General features: G+C 36.1%; 1 protein-coding gene across 1 annotated transcript in view; it reads right to left on the bottom strand.

Annotated features, from left to right (window-relative positions):
• LOC150092617 (protein cereblon-like) overlaps window positions 1-19,448 on the bottom strand; it is a 129,532-nt gene that overhangs the window by 60,341 nt on the left and 49,743 nt on the right. The window contains exon 3 of the mRNA XM_090414751.1: window positions 10,434-10,489. Within this exon, the coding sequence (XP_090270877.1) occupies window positions 10,434-10,489 (56 nt within the window). The remainder of the gene's footprint in view (window positions 1-10,433; window positions 10,490-19,448) is intronic.

Below are 19,448 nucleotides of genomic sequence, written 5' to 3'. Positions count from 1 at the left end.
CATGTAAAGCCAAATTGTAAATATGATTCATGATGTTTAGGTTTTTTAATTTTTTTTATCACTTGATTGTTTAACATTTAATGTTCTTTTAGTTACTGCTGAATCCACCTCTTTACTCACATGGGTTGATGACGTGGTCATAGATGTAGAGGCAATCGTCTCCAACTCCAAGTTACTTTTCTTCTTAATTATCCATCTTTCAAGGCACTTTAGAAACACATTCATTTAACTTCAGTAAAGTGAAGACAACTAAAAATAACTTTAAGCACAGAAAGTGAAATAAATCACAACAAATACACAGAGCAGCAAGAAGCCAAATTCACTCACTTAGAATGGATATTTTGACTAGTCGTTAAGCTGTTCAGGTAGGTTTGACTCTCAGGTAAGGAAGGGAGGGAGGATTGACAAACATGTTTAGACATGAACTACAGTGCTGCATGTTGTCACTCAGTTTTCAGAAATTAATCAATATCAGTGTTGCCAACTTAGCGACTTTGTCGCTATATCTAGTGACTTTTGAGCTCTCACAACTATCCCCAAAAATTTTACTACATTCTTTTAGTTACTGCTGAATCCACCTCTTTACTCACATGGGATAATGACATAGTCATAGATATAGAAATCGGCTCTGACTCCATGTTACTTTTCTTCTTAATTATCCATTTATTGTGGCATACATATAGACAGTTTTTAAATGGTGAAAATGTATAATATTCATAAATAGTCTGGAATAAGAAGTACTTGCTTCAACAGATACAACAATATTAGTGGCTTATTTCTTTTGTCAAAATGGTAAAATGAATACAATTGGGGGGGGGGGGGTAAACAGTTACAGTTGGAAATCTTCTAAGTGAATATAAATTTTGAATCATCCATATAGGATGTTTTTATCTATTTTCATCATATCAACAGTGGTTAAGCACTGGATATTATAGGAATGTGCATCAAACAAAAAGGTCTGATGACTCGCTTGCAAAGGCAAGTGAGTTCATGCTCAAATATCATTAGATATAAATTTCTGATATTAAAGTCTCACAATCAGAATGCAAGTAATGAAATTTAACATGATTTGTTTTCCATAAAAACTTGTTTCTAAAAATGATGCATCATGATCTATATAATGATCTTTTGCAAGGAAAGAAAACAAAAGCTCATATTTATTTTAATAAATGTTATTTTTTTTTAAAAATTCTAAATATTTAACATGATTTTCGATGCAAGCATTTGAAAATTATGTGAAAATAATTCCCACAACATTGCCAGTAAAATAAAAGAACATAAATTGTCATGTTCCATTGCATTGATTTGAAAAATAAAAGACAGCAAATTTACTACTATTATTAAATAAATTCATTGCAAAGGTTGATCTGTGGTCATTTCAGCAATGATTATTTATTTTCGTATATGTGAAATTTGTTTTCATCTCTGGAAACAGACAATAAAATAAACTGTGCCACAAAAAAGTTCAAATATCAAAGGACCATGAAGAAATACTTCAAGTCAAGTGACACATATGTTGCTCTGTTCAGTTAATCCACTAATGGCTCTAGAATTACTGTTAAGGGAAAGAGAGAGGAGGGTAATTACATGATGAAAAGCAGAATGCTGATGATGTTTTGATCCATGAAAAATCCTAAGGTGTCTGAGTATTTCATCCACTTTGGCCAGTGGGGAGGTTAAAGGTATCAGAGAGTGATATATGGAGTACTTAATCTAAGAGATTAGTGGTCTACACTACAGAGTTCTGCACATGAGTTTGCAAAACCTATAGCAAATCAGTTCCATATGTGGGCAAGTGGTCAAAAAAGAAAGAAAAAAGACAAACAAAAATCTTCTCAATATGTTTTTTTGAACAGCAGTGAGTTAAGGAACTACATTTTAAGTTAAGGAACTTAAAATGTACTACATTTAAGGAGTAATAGTAGACAAAGAATTAAAATTTAGGGCAGCACTGCTAAGGGCTTAGGTCATCACATTGGACAATTTCAATATTCAAGAGAATGCTAACCTGCGGAGCGAGAAAATTCTGTGTCACATTCTCCAACAAATTGGTGTGGGTAAAAAGTTGCTATCCATTATCAAAGGAGCCTATGCCAATTCAGTTACCTACCTCCTAGTTAATGGGTTCCTATCAGACCAAGTCAAAATTCAAAAAGGAGTCAAGCATGGTTGTCGTTTTAGTCCATTGTTCTTGGGCCTTTCTTTCAGGAGGTCAACAATACATGTGCTGTGTGAGGAATAACAGTTCCTTCAATTATGAAGGAAAATAAGGTACAGTGGAACGATGGATTGCGAGTAACTTGGTCTGCAAGTGTTTTGCAAGATGAGCAAAAATTTTTAATAAATTTTAACTTGATAAATGAGCGAGGTCTTGCAATACGAGTATTACCTATACACTTTGCTTGCCGAGCGTCAGGTGATCACAAGCCGCTTGGGATTGTGGGTAATTGTCTCGCATGCTCGGTCTCAGTTGGCATACCTCATTCATATAGTCAACATTCGTACTAGCGTTGTGAGCATGTGTGTGCATAATGCATTTTTTTTATTTTGTGTCCAAATGTAGTGACTGTTCTTTATTAACTGTACTATGACAATGGCCCCAATGAAGAAAAGGGTTGAAAAGGAAGGCAGTAAGAAGAAGGAGATGATTACAGTGGAAGTTAAGAAGGAAATCATCGGGAAGCACGAACAAGGTATGCAAGTGGCTGCCATCGCAAGATTTTATAAGAAGTCTACATCAACGATTTGCACAGTATTAAAGAAGAAAGTAGAACTAAGGGGGCTAAATGTAGCAAAAGGAGTCACGAGAGTATCAAAGCAATGGCTACGTATTCTGGAAGATGTAGAAAAGTTGCTTTTGGTGTGGATAAACGAGAAGCAACTAGCAGGTCATACTGTGACCGAGAACTTGATCTGTGAGAAGCTAAAGGCCTTGTACACCAACCTCGTAAGTAAATTGCCAGGTATGTCTACAGAAAACGAAGAAGGCTTCAAGGCGAGCAGGGGATGGTTTGATAACCTTAAGAGGAGAAGTGGCATCCATAGTGTTGTGAGGCATGGAGAGGCTGCGAGTTCGGACGCAAAGGCAGCTGAGGCGTTCGTTGCTGAGGTCCAGAAGCTCATGATTTCCGAGTGTCATACCTGCCACAGCAAGTTTTTAATTACGATGAGACGGGGCTTTTTTGGAAAAAGATGCCAAAGAGGACCTACATTACAGCAGAATAGAATGCAATGCTCAGTCACAAGCCCATGAAAGACTGTCTCACCCTCTTGCTCTGTGCTAATGCAAACGGTGATTTCAAAGTCAACCCCCTGCTCATGTATCATTCTGAGAATCCACGAGCCTTCAAGAAATGCCAGGTGCAGAAGAGCCAGTTAAACGTTATGTGGAGGTCCAACAGCAAGGCTTGGATCACTCGTATCTTGTTCATTGAGTAGATTAACGAGGTCTTCGGTCCTGCAGTGAAGAAATACCTTTTAGAAAAAAAATTGCCACTCAAAGTCTTGCTGGTTATGGATAATGCTCCTGCTCATCCTCCAGGCTTTGAGGATGACTTATTGGAAGAATTCGAGTTCATTAAGGTCAAGTTCCTTCCTCCCAACACTACTCCATTACTCCAGCCCATGGGTCAGCAGGTCATTTCGAACTTTAAAAAGGTTTACACCAAGGCACTATTTCAGCAATGCTTCGAGGTGACCGAAGGAACTAACCTTACCCTCTGAGAGTTTTGGAAAAATCATTTTCACATCGTAAACTGTGTTAAGATCATCGATAAAGCTGGGATGGGGTCACCAAGAGAACCCTTAATTCTGCTTGGAGAAAACTGTGGTCTGATTGCATCGAGGGGTTTGCTCATGAACAGTAGCTGCCAGTTGTCGATGAAATTGTGTCCTTGGGGAAGACCATGAGACTGGAGGTGAATGAGGACAACATTCAAGAACTTGTGGAGGAACATGGCCAGGAGATTACCACCGACGAACTGATGGATCTGCATCGTGAGCAACAGCAAGAGGTTATTACGGAGATCTTGTCTGAGGAGGAAGAGAAAAAGACGGAGACATCCCTCTAAATGAGATTAGGGAGGTGTGTAAAATGTGGGAAACAGTGGAAAATTTTGTAGAAAAGCACCACCCGAGTAAGGCTGTGGCAGTGCGAGTGATGAATCTGTTTAAAGACAATGCAATGTCATATTTCTGTGAAATCCTCAAAAGGAGACAAAAGCAAATGTTATTGGATAGGTTCCTTGTTAAAGTTGCACAAAAAGAAAAAGAGTCAAAAAATAGCAATGATTCCGTTAGTGACAATGAAAGTTGTCCTACCCAATACAATTACTGTAATATGTAATTGTAATGTAATTAATAAATTCGATTGCTTTATGTATATTACATTTAAATAATAAAAATATAAAAAGGTATACGAAGTACATATATAAGGTATACGAAGGTATATGTATTTTGTATTAATCATTTTTATATGAATATTTTTGAGTTTTGGAATGAATCATCTGAGTTTCCATTATTTGTTATGGGGAAATTCGCTTTGATACACGAGTGCTTTAGATTACAAGCATATTTCCGGAACGAATTATGCTCGTAAATCAAGGTACCATTGCATTAGCATATGCTGATGATGCAGTAGGCACTTTGAAGGATAATGATTCCATTTACATCTTTTTTGGTATTTTGGAAAAATTCAGCAAAATCAGTGGATTAACTACTAATGCAGACAAGAGAAAATTAAGTTTTTTTGGAAAGTGGGATCTTGGAGGCATTCCTTTGGACTAACCCATAAGAAAGAAAGAAAGAGAAAGAGAGAGAGCTCCACATTATACTTGAAATTTCCTTCTCCACTTACCCAATATTACCAGTTCAAAGACTAATACACAAGAACATTGAAACCTTAGAAGATGGGAAAATAGGACCACTTTCCTTTTCTACTAAAGCCACAGTACTCAAAACCATAACCTTCCCTGCTCAATTGTGCATAATAAATATTACAGACATCACAGAAGCTGAAGAAAAGCAATTACATAGTAAGCCTGTGCAATTTTTTTGGTCCAGTCAATACCAAAAAGCTAAAAAGGAATTTCTTCAACTATCAAAGAACTATGGAAGATATGGACTTCCAGTCTAAAAATTCTGCTATTTAAGCAACACAGCTTCAATAACCCATAAAATATTGCAGGCATTCTCCTGTATTACCTGGGTTTTAATCTTCTCCTGTTTGGAGTAAATGATTATAAAGGTCCAAAAGCTGAGATTGTTACTGAATACTACAACATTCTGTGCTTAACTCTAAGACTTACAAAACTCTGGCACTGACATTCTTTCCATTAAAAAAAAGTAAAATTTGGTATAAATAAATCTTCAATCTCTTTCACTGCAAACTTCTGCAGCTGGGTAGTGATAACAACAATTTGTTTCATAACTTACTGAAGTTCCAAGGATAACCTAACAGGACTTTAGAACTGTGTTATAAATATTTATAACACGGTTGTAAAGTCCATAATTTCTAAAATGAATGCTGATCATCGTGCAATACTAAAAGAAAGGATAACCTAACAGGAGGAATCTTGCTTGGAGAATTGCATATGGTTGCTTTCTAGTCAATACCATCAAATGGAGGTACTTTCCTAACATTGGAGATCCAATCTATGACATCTGATACTGATTGGAAACAGTAGAATAGGCATTCTGCAGCTGCCCTCTTGCCCTGCATATTTGGAACAGATTATGTAATGTGTTGGGCATTCCATTACTTACAACAGAACAGGTTATTTATTTATTTTTTTGCAGTACCTGCCAACTGTCAGCAATGGGAAGAGAATTTTGATTTTTATAATTAATGAATTAAAATACCATTTATGGAGGGTTAGAAAGAAATGGATTTGAAAACCAGCAATATGACATCCAAATGCTTTATAATATTATATCGTGGAAATTTTATTGTTCAGTAGGACAATTTTTGTATTTAGAAAGGAGCATTCTAGGAGATATCAAATTTTTGGTTCAGTGGTGTAGACCACCAACTACATTATGCAATATTCACCAGAGGGAGATAAAATTCTATTTTTGCTATGAGAGATTTTTTAAATGATTCCATCCTCTTAATTCATTGTGGTCTTATGGTCAATTGCAGGAATGACTGGAGAGCAATCCCAGGCAGAGAAGGCCAACTGAGATCAGGCTAACCACTTAGGTATCAGTCATCGTTGCAGTTTGGTTTCAAATGGTCTTGTGCATCTATATGAGATTGGTGAAAAAGGAAAATTGATAGCCTTTGGCTATATGATGATATAAAAGTGCTGAGGCCTTTTCTCTCATACCATCTATCTGACTTTTCTTTCTCCTAATACTATCAGGCTTTCTTGCATCCCTATACTAACTATTCTAGGCCTATGATGAGCACCCCCTTTACGTTTAATCCTTTATCCAAGTGTAAGCAAACAAAGTTTGCGTGTGAAGTGACTTCACAACTGGGCTACTTGTAGATAGAGGTTAATGACTTCACATCAATTGTCTTACTATCCCATAATGCAAAGCACATATCCTTAAGGATATGCATAATGCTATGCATTATGGGAAGAGCCACTACCCAGACTGGTTTCAACTTTTATTAAGGTCTCATCGGTGGGAGTCAGACCCAGAAGTGATACGAAGGTTGAAGTAATGAGAAGTCATATATACAAGTACCATATTTACTCGAATATAGCTTGCCATCACATATATCTCGCACTCCTGATTTTACTTTAAAAAAAAGAAATTAACCCCTTTACTTTTTCACTTCACCACTTAATGACTTGTATGTAGTTATTAACCTCTATATACAAGTAGCTCAGTCGTGAAGCGACTTCACGTGCAAACTTTGTTTGCTTACACTTGGATACAGGATTGAACCAAGAATATAATTTCTTGACATCTTTAATTTATAATATAACCAAATGAAAAAACATTCAAAAAAACTTATATTTTATAGTTCCTCTGTGCTATATTTATTCCATTAAACCTGATGAAAAGTATATTATACTTGATAAGTAATTATATTTTTGCCACATATTCATAGTATTTAATAATAAGGTTACATAATTTTACTACTTGTATATAGAAAATGTATGGCTTCTGCATTGATTTTATCTTTTTATCTTTCAGGGGGGACCACTTGGTAGTGCCCCTTCCCATAATGTTTTTGTTATAGGATATCGGGACAATCGTGAAGTCATCAATTTCTATACATAAGTATTCTACTTGTATATAGAAATTCACAAGAAGATACTACATATGCAAACTTTGTTTACTTACACTAGAGTAAAGGGTCAAAACAAGAACATAATTTCTTGTCAAGTATAATCTACTTTATAACCAGCGATAAAGCCTTTTTACAAAGAGTTGAAAGTGTAAACTATTTTATAAAAAAAAACCTATTTTCAAGCTATCTGTGAAAAAAAAATCAACATGTTTATTGTTTATTATTATGTTCACACACACACACACACACATATATATATATATATATATATATATATATATATATATATCCGCTGCAAGTAGCTGAAAGAATTAAAAATATCTAAACAATTTAATGTACATTAAATAAGTCATTATATTGTTTTATCCACCCAACTCTTCCATTCTATGAAAAATTTCTTCCATGTTAACCTGATAACAACCCCTGACCAACTTATATATATCTCAATTATATCTCCCCTCCTCCTTTTCATGAGGCTTTGCGAATTACATTCTTTCAATCTGTCTTGCCACTTTTGTGAATTTCTGGATCCTTTTTAACATATCCTTGTCACCATGAAAAGCCAGTAACCAAATCTGTGCACAATAATCTATATTACACTTGATCATGGCCTAATACAATGGTATCATAATCTCTTTATTTTTGCCCATCAAGGTCCTCTGTATCATTGCCATTATCTGACGTGAACACTGCACAACTTGTGCAATGTGGCCCCTGAATTACAGGTCCTTGTCTACCACCACTCCCACATCTCTACCTGCTTCAAAGTTTCACCACCAAGGGTATAATTTGCATCCCATTGTTGCTTACTAAATTTCAAAACCTTATAATTTGCAGCACTGAACTGACAGTTCCACTTACATGTCCATTCATACAATCTATTCAAGTGCTGCTGTAAGGTCATAATATCTGCTTGACTCTGCATTGTTCTCCAGGATTTTGAATCATCTGCAAACAGTTGCATATCACCAGTTAAACCCATCCTAATATCATTAATATACAAACTGAACAACAATGGCTCCAATACAGACCCCTGTGGCACAACTAGTAATTTTCATCTTTTAGGATACTGCACCCCATATACAACTTTCTGATACTTATCTGACAGCAAGTCACCAATCCAACTTTCTAGTCTGTTATCCAATCCCATCTGTTTCAATTTATTTAACAGCTTGTCATGTGGCAATCTATCAAAAACTTTTGGAAAATCTAAGTATACCATTGTATATGAATCTCCCTTGTCTATTACATTTGCCACCTTGTTATAGTACATAAGTTGGTAAAACATGATTTCCCTTTAACAAATCCATGCTTACAATCATACTGCTGTTATCCACCATATCCTAGGTTCCAGATATACACATTGGCCTATAATCTGTAGCCTTATCAGCATTTTTATTCAGTGGAACAATTCTACCTTCTTTCCACTTTCTTGGGACCTCTGCTGTTGTAAGACAAGCACATAAGTGAAATAAGTTTTCTTATTAAACAAACATACCAATTCCTTGGAACATTCCCATAAGACATGAGGGAATATGTCATCAAATCCTATTCCTTATTAACATCAAGCTTATTTATTTCTTTGTATACCTCCTTCTCACTCACAATCAAGCCATCCTCTCCTCTTTCTTCTATACTTGAGTTTCTCCTGATTTCACCCTGATGAGGATGAAATGTCATTATAAATTGTTCACTGAATCCCGCAACTATGTCTTCTGCAGCAGTTACCATTTTCATCCATGAACATCATTTTACCATAATTATTCTTTCTTCAACTTGCCACATATCTAAAAAACTCTAGGGTTTTTCAGGGTCTGATTTGCAAATTTCTGCTCATGCTGTATAGTTTACTGTTCTTACTAACCGAGTCACCTTCCTGGCCTGCTCTTTATACCCCACTCATGCAAATGATTGCTGCCATTATTCATCTTGTGATGCCTCCACAGTATCTTCTTCTTCTTCCAAATTTCATGCTTAATCCCTTCATTCATCCATTTGTCACTTACTTTATTCAGTCTTTTGACTTTCAGAACGTATTCACAGATCAATGTTGTTAAATATCTTTTGGCAACTTTTTATGCAGCATTTTCCCACTTTACACCTCATTTATTGCTATAGCTCCAGCTGTCTCCTGAGCTTTTCATAATCACCAGCCTTGCAATTCCACATATATCCTTTCCTCACAGACATCTTTATATGGCTAGTCAAAACTCATGTGATCACTTCATGATCACTCTCACCAAATGGTGGGAAGTGCAAAACTCTATTCACAATTACATCCTCTGATGAAATGATCAGATCTAAAACTCACAATCATCGTGCTGTCTTTTACATACTACCTGAGATAGTTGTCTCTCAAGAACTCTAAAAATTCATTTTCGTTATTCCCAAATGCTATCTCTTCATTCCATTCTATACTGCTATAATTAAAATCACCATAATAATCACCCTTCCCGTGTTCAAAGTCGCCTATACATTTGTTCATCCCCCCTTTCTGCCCCATAACTATTAGTTATGAGAGCAGAAGACAAAATTACACACTGAAAAACCACATTTTAGGAATTATCCATGGAAACTGTAAAAAATAGTATTAGAAGAAAGTCATAATTGTTTCTTGAAGTGGTGATGAGCAGTAGCATTCATTAACAGAGCAGGCAATTAGTGCAGACATACTAAATATATGCCAAGAAAAAACAGTCATCTTGGTAGATACCCCCCCTCCCATAATTCTGTGACTTATCAGAAACTTTTGCAAAAAACATGCCAATCTATGCCACTAGTAAATGACTTATATTAAAGAACTCTTATTGCAATTTCACAGTTATATAAATTAAAGGAATCATATAAATACCAATGTGAAATAAGTTTGCTTAACCAGTGCATACTTATTTAAAATTTTTCAAAAAAGTTTTAAAATTTACAGTAAAGAAAAGATCTTTTATAAATTTGTTAATTTAAAGTGAAAACGTTTTCATTAACATTATTTAAAACTTCGAGTGATAATCAAAGCATACAGGAAACTTTTAATTAGTCAAAGTAACTCTCTATCATCCTCTAGAATTTGAAAAAAAAAAATTAACTAAACTGTTAATAATATGAGAAAGTGAGTGATAATTCTGTAAAAAGTTAGGAAAGTAAACAATTTCATATATCATAATCACGATAAAAGAATTTTTTTTTTACTTACTCCATTTGCTCCTACTACATCTGCTTTTGAAACAGTCAGTATTTCAAATTGAAGATCTGAAAGAAGTAGCATTATTATTTTAAGAGAACACTGCTAATTGAGGGAGAGTGGGGAAACAAAAAAAAGGGTACATATGTTCATTCATAACATATAGTAGCAAACAAATGAATCCAAACATTCACATTTTAAAGAAAATTTTAATTTTGCAAGAAAATAGGTACAACAATTAAACTCCAACTCTACCTAATAATTTATATGTGCTCTCCTGTTCTTAATATGCTCATTAATTAACTTAGGCATCGACTTTACCAACATAAAACACATTTTTCTTATTTCTGCATCTTGAAACCATACTTTTAGAATTGTTTGTATCAAGTTATCCTTTGTATGACAATTTAATTTTCCAAGTCTCTTTTTTGCTATGGCTCACAAATTTTCTATTGGGTTAATGTCAGGAGAGTTACCTGGCCACTAAGCAATTGAATGTTGTGATTTTTGAGGAACTCTTTCACTTTTTTTGATGTGTGGCATAGAGTAAGATCCTGTTGGAAGATGAGTTCTTTGTCTTTCTGGATCTGTGGAACCACTCTTTTCTCCAATATTTTTATGTATTGGTCACATTTCATCATACCTTCAACAGGTATGATGAAACGTGACCTGATTTGGTCACATAGGGTATCGATCTCCTTGGACAAAGAAATGGCTCTCATCTGAGAATATGACTCTCTTCCATTTCTCAACAGTCCAATCTTCATATACTTTTTCCCAACGGAGCCTCTTGTTCTGTATAGCCTTCATCAAGTTTTTTTTTTCTTTCTTGGTCTGTGGGCAGTTCTCCCTGCTTCCAACAATCTTCAACGGACTGTCATGTCAGAAACATTAATCCCACCAACTGCCAAGTCTCTATTTAAGTCTACAGCATACAATCTTGGATTCATTTTGCTTTTCCTAACTAGTAAACGATCATGAGTAAGTCTAGTTTTTCCTTTTTCACCCACATTTTCACTTTCTGTCAGGAGAAAAGGTACCTGTCTCCCTAAAATCACATCTCTTTAAAATCACATTAACCATACCCAAACACACCACATTCACTGACAATTTATCTTTGAGTCATGGATGTGTGCTGAGAAAGAGTGCATATTTTTGAGTGCTTTCTTGAAGATGTATCCATTTTATTGCTATACAAAATGAATAAAACACTATGAATGTAAACTTGCTTATACTATTCAAAAAGCGACAGGTAAAACACACAAAACTCAACCAAAATAGCAAACAAAACCAAAACCAAAATTATTGTGAACTGTGCTTGTTCAGATTAATTTGTTTGCTACTGTATATTTTGACAGAAATAAATATACAGTCAGCTCTTACCATAACAAACATGTAGGGACCAAAAGAATGGTCTGTTGTTCTAGTGAAAGATTTCAATGTTGACTATAGAGAATTATGTTTAGAATAGTACTGATGATATACATCTATGGCTGAGACTTTGGGGAAGTTTGTTATAATGAATGATTTTACCATAACATCTCTGAGAGCTGAGTGCATATATTCTCTACATCAACTCTTACTGTATACCATTAGAATTTGAAACATTCAACGAGAGAAAAAGATTTAAAGAAGAAAGGCAAATCTTTATTGTCCACACATAACAGCATTTTCTCAATCTTTCTTCTGTTCCTATTTAAATTACATCGATTTGACATTGCAACAGAGTAACTATCTATAAGAAATGTTTATAGTGGCTATGCTGCATAAATCAGAAGGCCAAGACCTGGTCAGAAGGTCAAACACCAGGAAACTGGAGCATAGCTCTTACGGTACCTATCTATAAAATGAGAAATCAATCTGAACATGACAATCACAGAGGAATTTTTCTGCTGTTGAAAACTGTGGAAACTTTGGGAAGAAAAAGCTGAGCCAAATAACAGTTATTGTGATCAGATGGTGAGCAGGGTTGATGGAAAATAAGCGTATATGACTGGCGATAAAATTGAGAGAGTGAATGAGAACAAAAAAATGAAGCAAGATTTTAAAGCTTAGTTGATTAAGAGGAGGTAAGCTATGAAATGGGTGCAGAGTGAAATGAAAAGAATTGCAGATATGTATGGAAGAGTGAAGAAGATGAAAATGAATGATGTCACTAGGTAAGAGGTAATGAAAGACCCACGAGTGGAATTGTATGGGGATTCGATTATTAGAGGTGTGGAAAAAAGGAAAAATGACATGGCTGGGAACAAGAACAACGCAAGATTGGATATCAGGAGGTACCCTGATATCCAATCTTGCGTTTTCAGGAATAAATAATAATTTATTCTTGAAAAGAATAAAAGATAATAGTGTGATAGGAAAGGTAGTCAGTGTGTTGCACAGGTATGACAGTGATGAAATGAGGCAGAGAGCAAAGAATGTGAATGATTTGATAGCGGAAATGTATGAAGAGAAAGGAGTGCGGTTCGTTAATGTGTGGAATGAGTTTGAAGGATGAATTGAGCCTAAGTAGCTCGATCAGTATAGACGAAGCCCTTTGGTAGGAAAGACCTGGGTTCAATTCCCATTCATGATGTTAGTCGAAAGAGACCTTTATCTGGTCTCTTTTGACTAAAGGTGAGTTAGCTGGTCTTATAAGAAGGTGGAGGGTTTATCTCCTACCGGAAACTCAGATTTTTTGCCCCTCAGAACAGGCAAACTAGCCCTGTACACACACCTCTACATACAAAAATACTTTCCCTTCCAATGTCAGGGAAACAGGTTCAGCGACAAGTCGGTTGGGATTGCAGGCGTAAAAGTCGCTTCATGTAAAAAGGCCAATCCCAAATAGATGGGATAAGGCACAAGAGGAAGAAGAGTTTGAGGGATGAACTGAACTGTATAAGAGTGATGGACTGTATTTGAACAGTTTGGTGTGAGTCATTTGGAGAGGCTGTTGCTGGAAGGTAGAGAAATGAATACAGAGAATGAATATGATCAAGTAAGAAGTAATGTAAAAGAGCAGGAGAGTAAGTAAGGAGAAATTGAAGTGGTGTTTATGAAAAAGTGGGTAGCTTGAGTGTAGAGAATGAGAGAACAGGCATGCAAGACAAACAGGAAATGGGAAACACAGGATGGACAGAGCTACACGGCATGAGAAAGGCTGATGCTCCAAGAGGATGTGAACATGGGTGTGTAGACAAAAAAGGAAGCGGATGATCTGGGAATAAGGAAAAACAGTTGGATATCCTTCCTTACCATGTGATGGTACAGCAGCTGTGAGTCCCCCCCCTTTTTATCTAGTCCCCCCAAATTTTATCCGAGCTCTGGAACTGGCACAGGCTGATGAATCAGGCCTATGGCTGGGTCAATATTCCTGGCTGTATTCTGTGTGTGTTCACGAGGCCGGTTTGCCTGCTTGCGGGATGAAAAACCCCAGATAAACTGGCAGAAAAAACTCTGCTGTCCACGCCTAAGACTGGCTAACTTGGCTATGGCTGAGAAAGATCCTTAAGTTCCTCGCACCGTCAATGAGAATCGAACCTAGGACACTCTTTCCCCAGGCATATAGTTGCAAAGTGCAAAGCCACTTGGCTAACCATGCAGACAGTTGGATATGAAGAAGGTTCTAAGATGAATAAGTAGAAAAAGAAATAGCTTGAGTTAAGTATGAAGAAGTCATATCTAGTAAGTAGTATTGGTGAAACTTGTTATAGATACAGGAGTGAGCTATTATGTTTGCATATAAATGCTAGAAGTATAAAAAACAAAGCAAATGAAATGGCTGCATTTATTGAGTTTGTTCACCCAAAAATTGTTCAATAAGTGACACATGGCTAGATGAGGATAACATCATGACAGGAATAGAGATGGAAGAGTGTGACCTATTTCGTGAAGATAGAAAGGGTAAAAAAGGGAGTGAGAAGTGATATCGATGATCCATACAAGGTAGAGATGAAAGGGAGAAATACTGGAAGTGCTTTTGAGGCAGTATGGTGTGAGATAGAGGCAAATAAAATGAAATACTTCGTTGAATGTTGCTATAGACTGTGTAAAGTGGAGAATAGTGACCAGGAAATGTATAAGAAAATTAGCCAAGCAAATGGGAAAAGGGTGATTGTAATTACGGCAACATAAATTGGGATGACGAGGTAGCAATAGGAAGTAAAGAAAATGAGTTTCTCGAGTTTTTGAGGGACAACTACTTCAGGCAGTATGTAACAGAGGGCACATGAGGATTGAGGGTCTTGGATTTGATCATTTCATCAAAGGTTGTTATTATAAATGAGATGTCAAATCTCCCTCCCATTGGTGAGAGTGATCAAGAAGTGTTAACTGGGTGGTTGCCAACCACGTGAGGAAAGAGTATACATGGAACTACAAAGTTTATGATTATGAGAAGCTCAGGAGACAGCTTGCAGATGCAGCATAGAATGAGAAGTTGGCCAGAGAGGAGATTAATGCTGCCTTGGTTGATATTCAAGTACTATCTAGAAGGAGCAATGTCTCAATGTATTCCGAGGTCAGAAGGTTAAATAAGGTAGGTGTGAAATGGATGAATGAAGGGATTAAACATGCAATACAGAAAAAAAAACATCATCGAGGCATCATAAGAGGAGTGGTGATAATCAATTCCATGAGCAATACAACAAACAGGCAAAGAGAGTGACTCAGTTGGTAAGGGTAGCAAAAGTTCAGCGTGAGCAGTAGTTAGCTAATGAAGCCAAAAAATCCCAAGTTCTTTCAATATGTAGCCAGCAAAAACAAAAAAATTATGGTAGGTTGGCATTAATTGGGACGTGAGCAGGTTGGCATTAATTGAGACATGGATGAAGGATCGGGAGTGAATGAAGAGGAGAAGAGACTGTGAGTGAGCATGAGGTATATGGGGAATTAAGTAAACTTGATATTAATAAGGCTGCTGTGGGATTTGATAATATATCACTACGTATTCTGGAGTTGACATCTGCCTTAACATATTTATTTAACATGACTTTGCATGATCAAGTTCCAAAGGAGTGGAAGGAAGGCAAGATTGTGCTACTTCATAAGTGGGGTGACAGTGTTGGAGAGGCTGGTGAGAACCAGGATCCAGAATTGGGTTGACAACAGTGGTGTTATTTTTGATGGACAGCAGGGATTTGCTAAAGGGAGGTCATGTTTTAGTATTTACTTTAGTTTTTACTTTTTAAAATATGAGGGTTGTTTGAAAAGTTTGGTTAAAAATAAGTTAAGCACATTTTTTTGGAAAAAATCACCTTTATTTCTCAACATAATCTCCATCAAGGTCTACACATTTGGTCCAGCGAGTTTCCCAATTTTTCGTCCCATCTAAAAAATAGGATTTGCCAAATTGTACAAAATAGTCATTGACAGCCTTGATGACATCCTCGTTCAAAGAAAGTTTTTTCCCACAAAACCAAATTTGTAAGTTTGGGAACAAGAAGAAGTCACACGAAGCCATGTATGGAGAATATGGTGGATGTGGAACCAATTCGAACCTCAATACGGGCAATTTTGCCATAGCGATGGCCGACGTGTAGGATGGTGCAAAATGTCTTGATAAAAGAGCACTTTTTGTGTGCCAATCTTGGCCGTTTTTTCTTCGGTTCTTCTTTCAAACAGTCTAACAATGATACATAATAGACTCCTGTTATTGTCTTTCCCTTTTCCAAATAATCTATCATGATAATTCCTTGGGAATCCCAAAAAACAGTGGGCATTACCTTCCCAGCTGATAAAACGGTCTTCGCTTTTTTCGGTGCTTTGTTCACTGTTTTGACTGCTGCTTGAACTCAGGTGTGTAGTGGTGGATCCAAGTTTCGTCTACAGTCACAAATCGACGCAAAAAAATCCTGTGAATTGTGATTAAACATCGCCAAACACTGCTTCAAAATGTCTTTTCGCATGCGTTTTTGATCGACAGTCAACAATCACAGCACCCATTGCACACACACACACACATACACAGCTTTTTCATGTGCAATTTTTTGTGCAGTATATTATACACCCGTTCAGTCGAGATGGCTACAATCTCAGCAATCTCATGCACTTTCACTCAGCAGTATTCCATAACAATACCATGGATTTTGGGAATCATTTCCTTCATAGTAACCTCAGTTGGGCGTCTGGAGCGCGATTCATCTTCGATGGACTTATGACCACATTTAAACTCATTTAACCAAAAACTAAATAATCTTTAATGCTGGTGCAGAGTCTCCATGAACTGCATCTAACTCGGCTTTGATCTGCACGGGCATCCCCTTCTTCAAATTAATGTGTTTTATTACTGCGTGAAACTCATTTTTCTCCATTTTTATGAAAAATGCGAACATGGTCACAGTTATTTTAAATGTTTGCCAAAGAGAACTATGCGTCACACGTGGCTAAAATTTTTCCAAGGGTCATGAAAAAGATGATATTGCCGACATTGGTATGAATGAACGAATTGTGTCACCGTCTACTGGAATTTATCAAACTTTTCAAACAACCCTTGTAAGTAATTATGACTTCATTGGACAAAGGAAATGGATACACAGTAGTATATTTATACTCCTTTTCTGGTTATTGTGGAAGTAAAGAAATATACTACAGGCCATACTGCTTCCGAAGGTAGCAGGATATTAGTTCGCTGTTACTATGGCAAGAGTGAAGCACAGTCGTCGGAGACCAGATAATAGATAATTGCATTTTCCAAAAATAAGTTCCCTGTAACAATTTAATGGTATGAAACATAATTCTAGCATCAGCAAGTAAGGAAGTAGTAAAATAATTATATACAATGTACCACATGATGTGATAATGTAAAAAATTTAAGGAACTATTTCATGTAGCGTAAGCCTATATTATGAGTGGTAAGAAAAGTCAGAAATGTAGCTTATTCTACTACTTCCAAGATAACCTGAAAAAGAGAATAGATTTTGCAAAAGCCTTTGAAAGATTATTGCATGATAAGTTGATAGTCAAACTAGAGTGGATGGGAATGAATATTAGAGTAGTGCATTGGATTGGAGATTGGCTATCTAACTAGTATCACCAAGTTGTGTATGGGGGAGCGATATCCCAGAAGAGGAAACTCATTAGTGGTGTGCCTCGAAATTTGTTTTTAGTGTCATTGCTATTTAACCTGTATGTTAATGATATTGGGGAAGATTTGAATGGGGATATTCAGTTGTTTGCAGATGATGGAAAGTTGGGATGAAGTATGAGGAGTAGAGCAGATGAGTTAATGGGCATGGGAGCAGGAATGCCAGTTCATGTTGTGAAATGAAAGATCTTAAAATGTTGAAAACAAAGATGGAATGTAGAATTTACTCTTGTTGGGGATATATTGTTGGAGGTGGAGAAAATAAGAGATCTTGGAGGGTGATGGTGGATAAAGATCTAAAATTTAGAGAACATATTGTCAAATTTGTGAGGATAACACAACGAATTCTGGAAATGATGTGGAGGACACTGACTTGGAGAATTAAAGGGATTCTGTTTCCATTGTATAAGGCTCAGATTAGGCCACATATGGACTACTGTACACAGATTTGGTCACCTGGTTTTCAAAAGGATGAAGAGATGTTGATGAGGGTCCAGAGGCAATTGATTAAAATAGTTTCTGATGTCTGGAATTTTGAATATGAAGAAAGATTGAGACAATGCAATATTCATATTCAGTCTGATGGATAGGAGGAAGAGGGATGATATGATAAAGATGTACAAGTTGGTAAGGGGTTGTTATAGGATGAATGTTAAAGCAGTTTTTCATAACACAGTGGGGGAGGAACAAGAGGTCATCCCTGGAAGCTATGTAAGGAGGGTGTGAACAAGGAAGTGAGAAGCAGGTTTTTTGCATGCAGAGTTGTGAATGATTGGGACCTTGCCTGAGAGTGTGGTTTCTGCAGAGAATTTGAATGTGCTTATTGCAGGGTATGGTGCTCTGTGTGTATGACAAAGGGACCTACTAGATGAGCCTTTGACTCCATAGGGTCTTAGGATAATAATAATAACTTCCTATTAAAATTTTCCTTCAAATTAATCTGTTATTTGTCAGAATCAGATCTTAGATTTCATTCTTCTAAGATCTGATTCTGACATCTAAGGAATCAGTTTAGTTGGTATTCTTTTTACTGTATCAATTTTTTGTCATCCTGGCAAAAAAAAAAATTGTTTTGCTAACTTTTCCTCTCCCATTCTGTTTTAAGTGATCATATGATCTTAGATTAGCATTGCTACACATTGTTGAATGCTAACAATGTCAGGTTCCTTCCTAATATCCACATTTTTAATATGGTTCTGCCACTTGTGCCATCTGTGCACTTGCCTAATTTTCTCAGAACTATCATATCTATGGTCTCTAGTCTGATCAAGTGTGTAATTTCTAACTCAGCTCTAATAGTTAAAACTGGTTCGAACACTGTCATGTATGCAGCTAGTTTAGTGTTTTGACTAATTTCTCTCTCATTTCATATACATTTATTCAGTTGAATAAATATCATTCCAACTTTGCTAAATTATGTTGTCTATTTCTTCCATATTTAATTTGTCATCTCCACTATCATTAATTATTCATAAATAGCTGAAATATGTTACTTGTTCTACAGGTTCTCCAATGCAGTTCATGTATTCAATGTTCCTGCCTAATTTCAAAGTCTTTTATATTATTGATTTATACCAAATTACAGCAGTTATTTAATTTAGTTAGGGAAACAAGCATACTTATAACAGACATATTTAGAAATATAACATAATCTGCATAAAGTAAAGAGATGCATCTCCATTGTTCATATTGATGAACAGCAGACACACTGCACTCTTAACACCTGATTTAATATCAAATCTAACCATCTTCTTGTACAACTGCTGACATACAACTCAAATATTGACTATGTATTGTTTGATGTAATGTACAATTTTATAGCATATAATTGCAGCATTTTGAACAGTTTTCTCTTGGGAAAATCTTGTCATGTGACTTTTCCAGATCTACAAAATGCAAATATAGATCACTGTTTTAGCCTCATGATTTCTTAACTAGTTGATTCTGATTCTAACAAC

This window comes from Typopeltis vanoorti, chromosome 25 (genome assembly GCF_054136105.1).
Source record: "Typopeltis vanoorti isolate ZY-2024b chromosome 25, IOZ_Tvanoo_1.0, whole genome shotgun sequence".
Taxonomy (NCBI): domain Eukaryota; kingdom Metazoa; phylum Arthropoda; class Arachnida; order Uropygi; family Thelyphonidae; genus Typopeltis; species Typopeltis vanoorti.
Note: the sequence above shows the minus strand (reverse complement) of the source record. Positions and strands in the feature narration are given on the sequence as shown.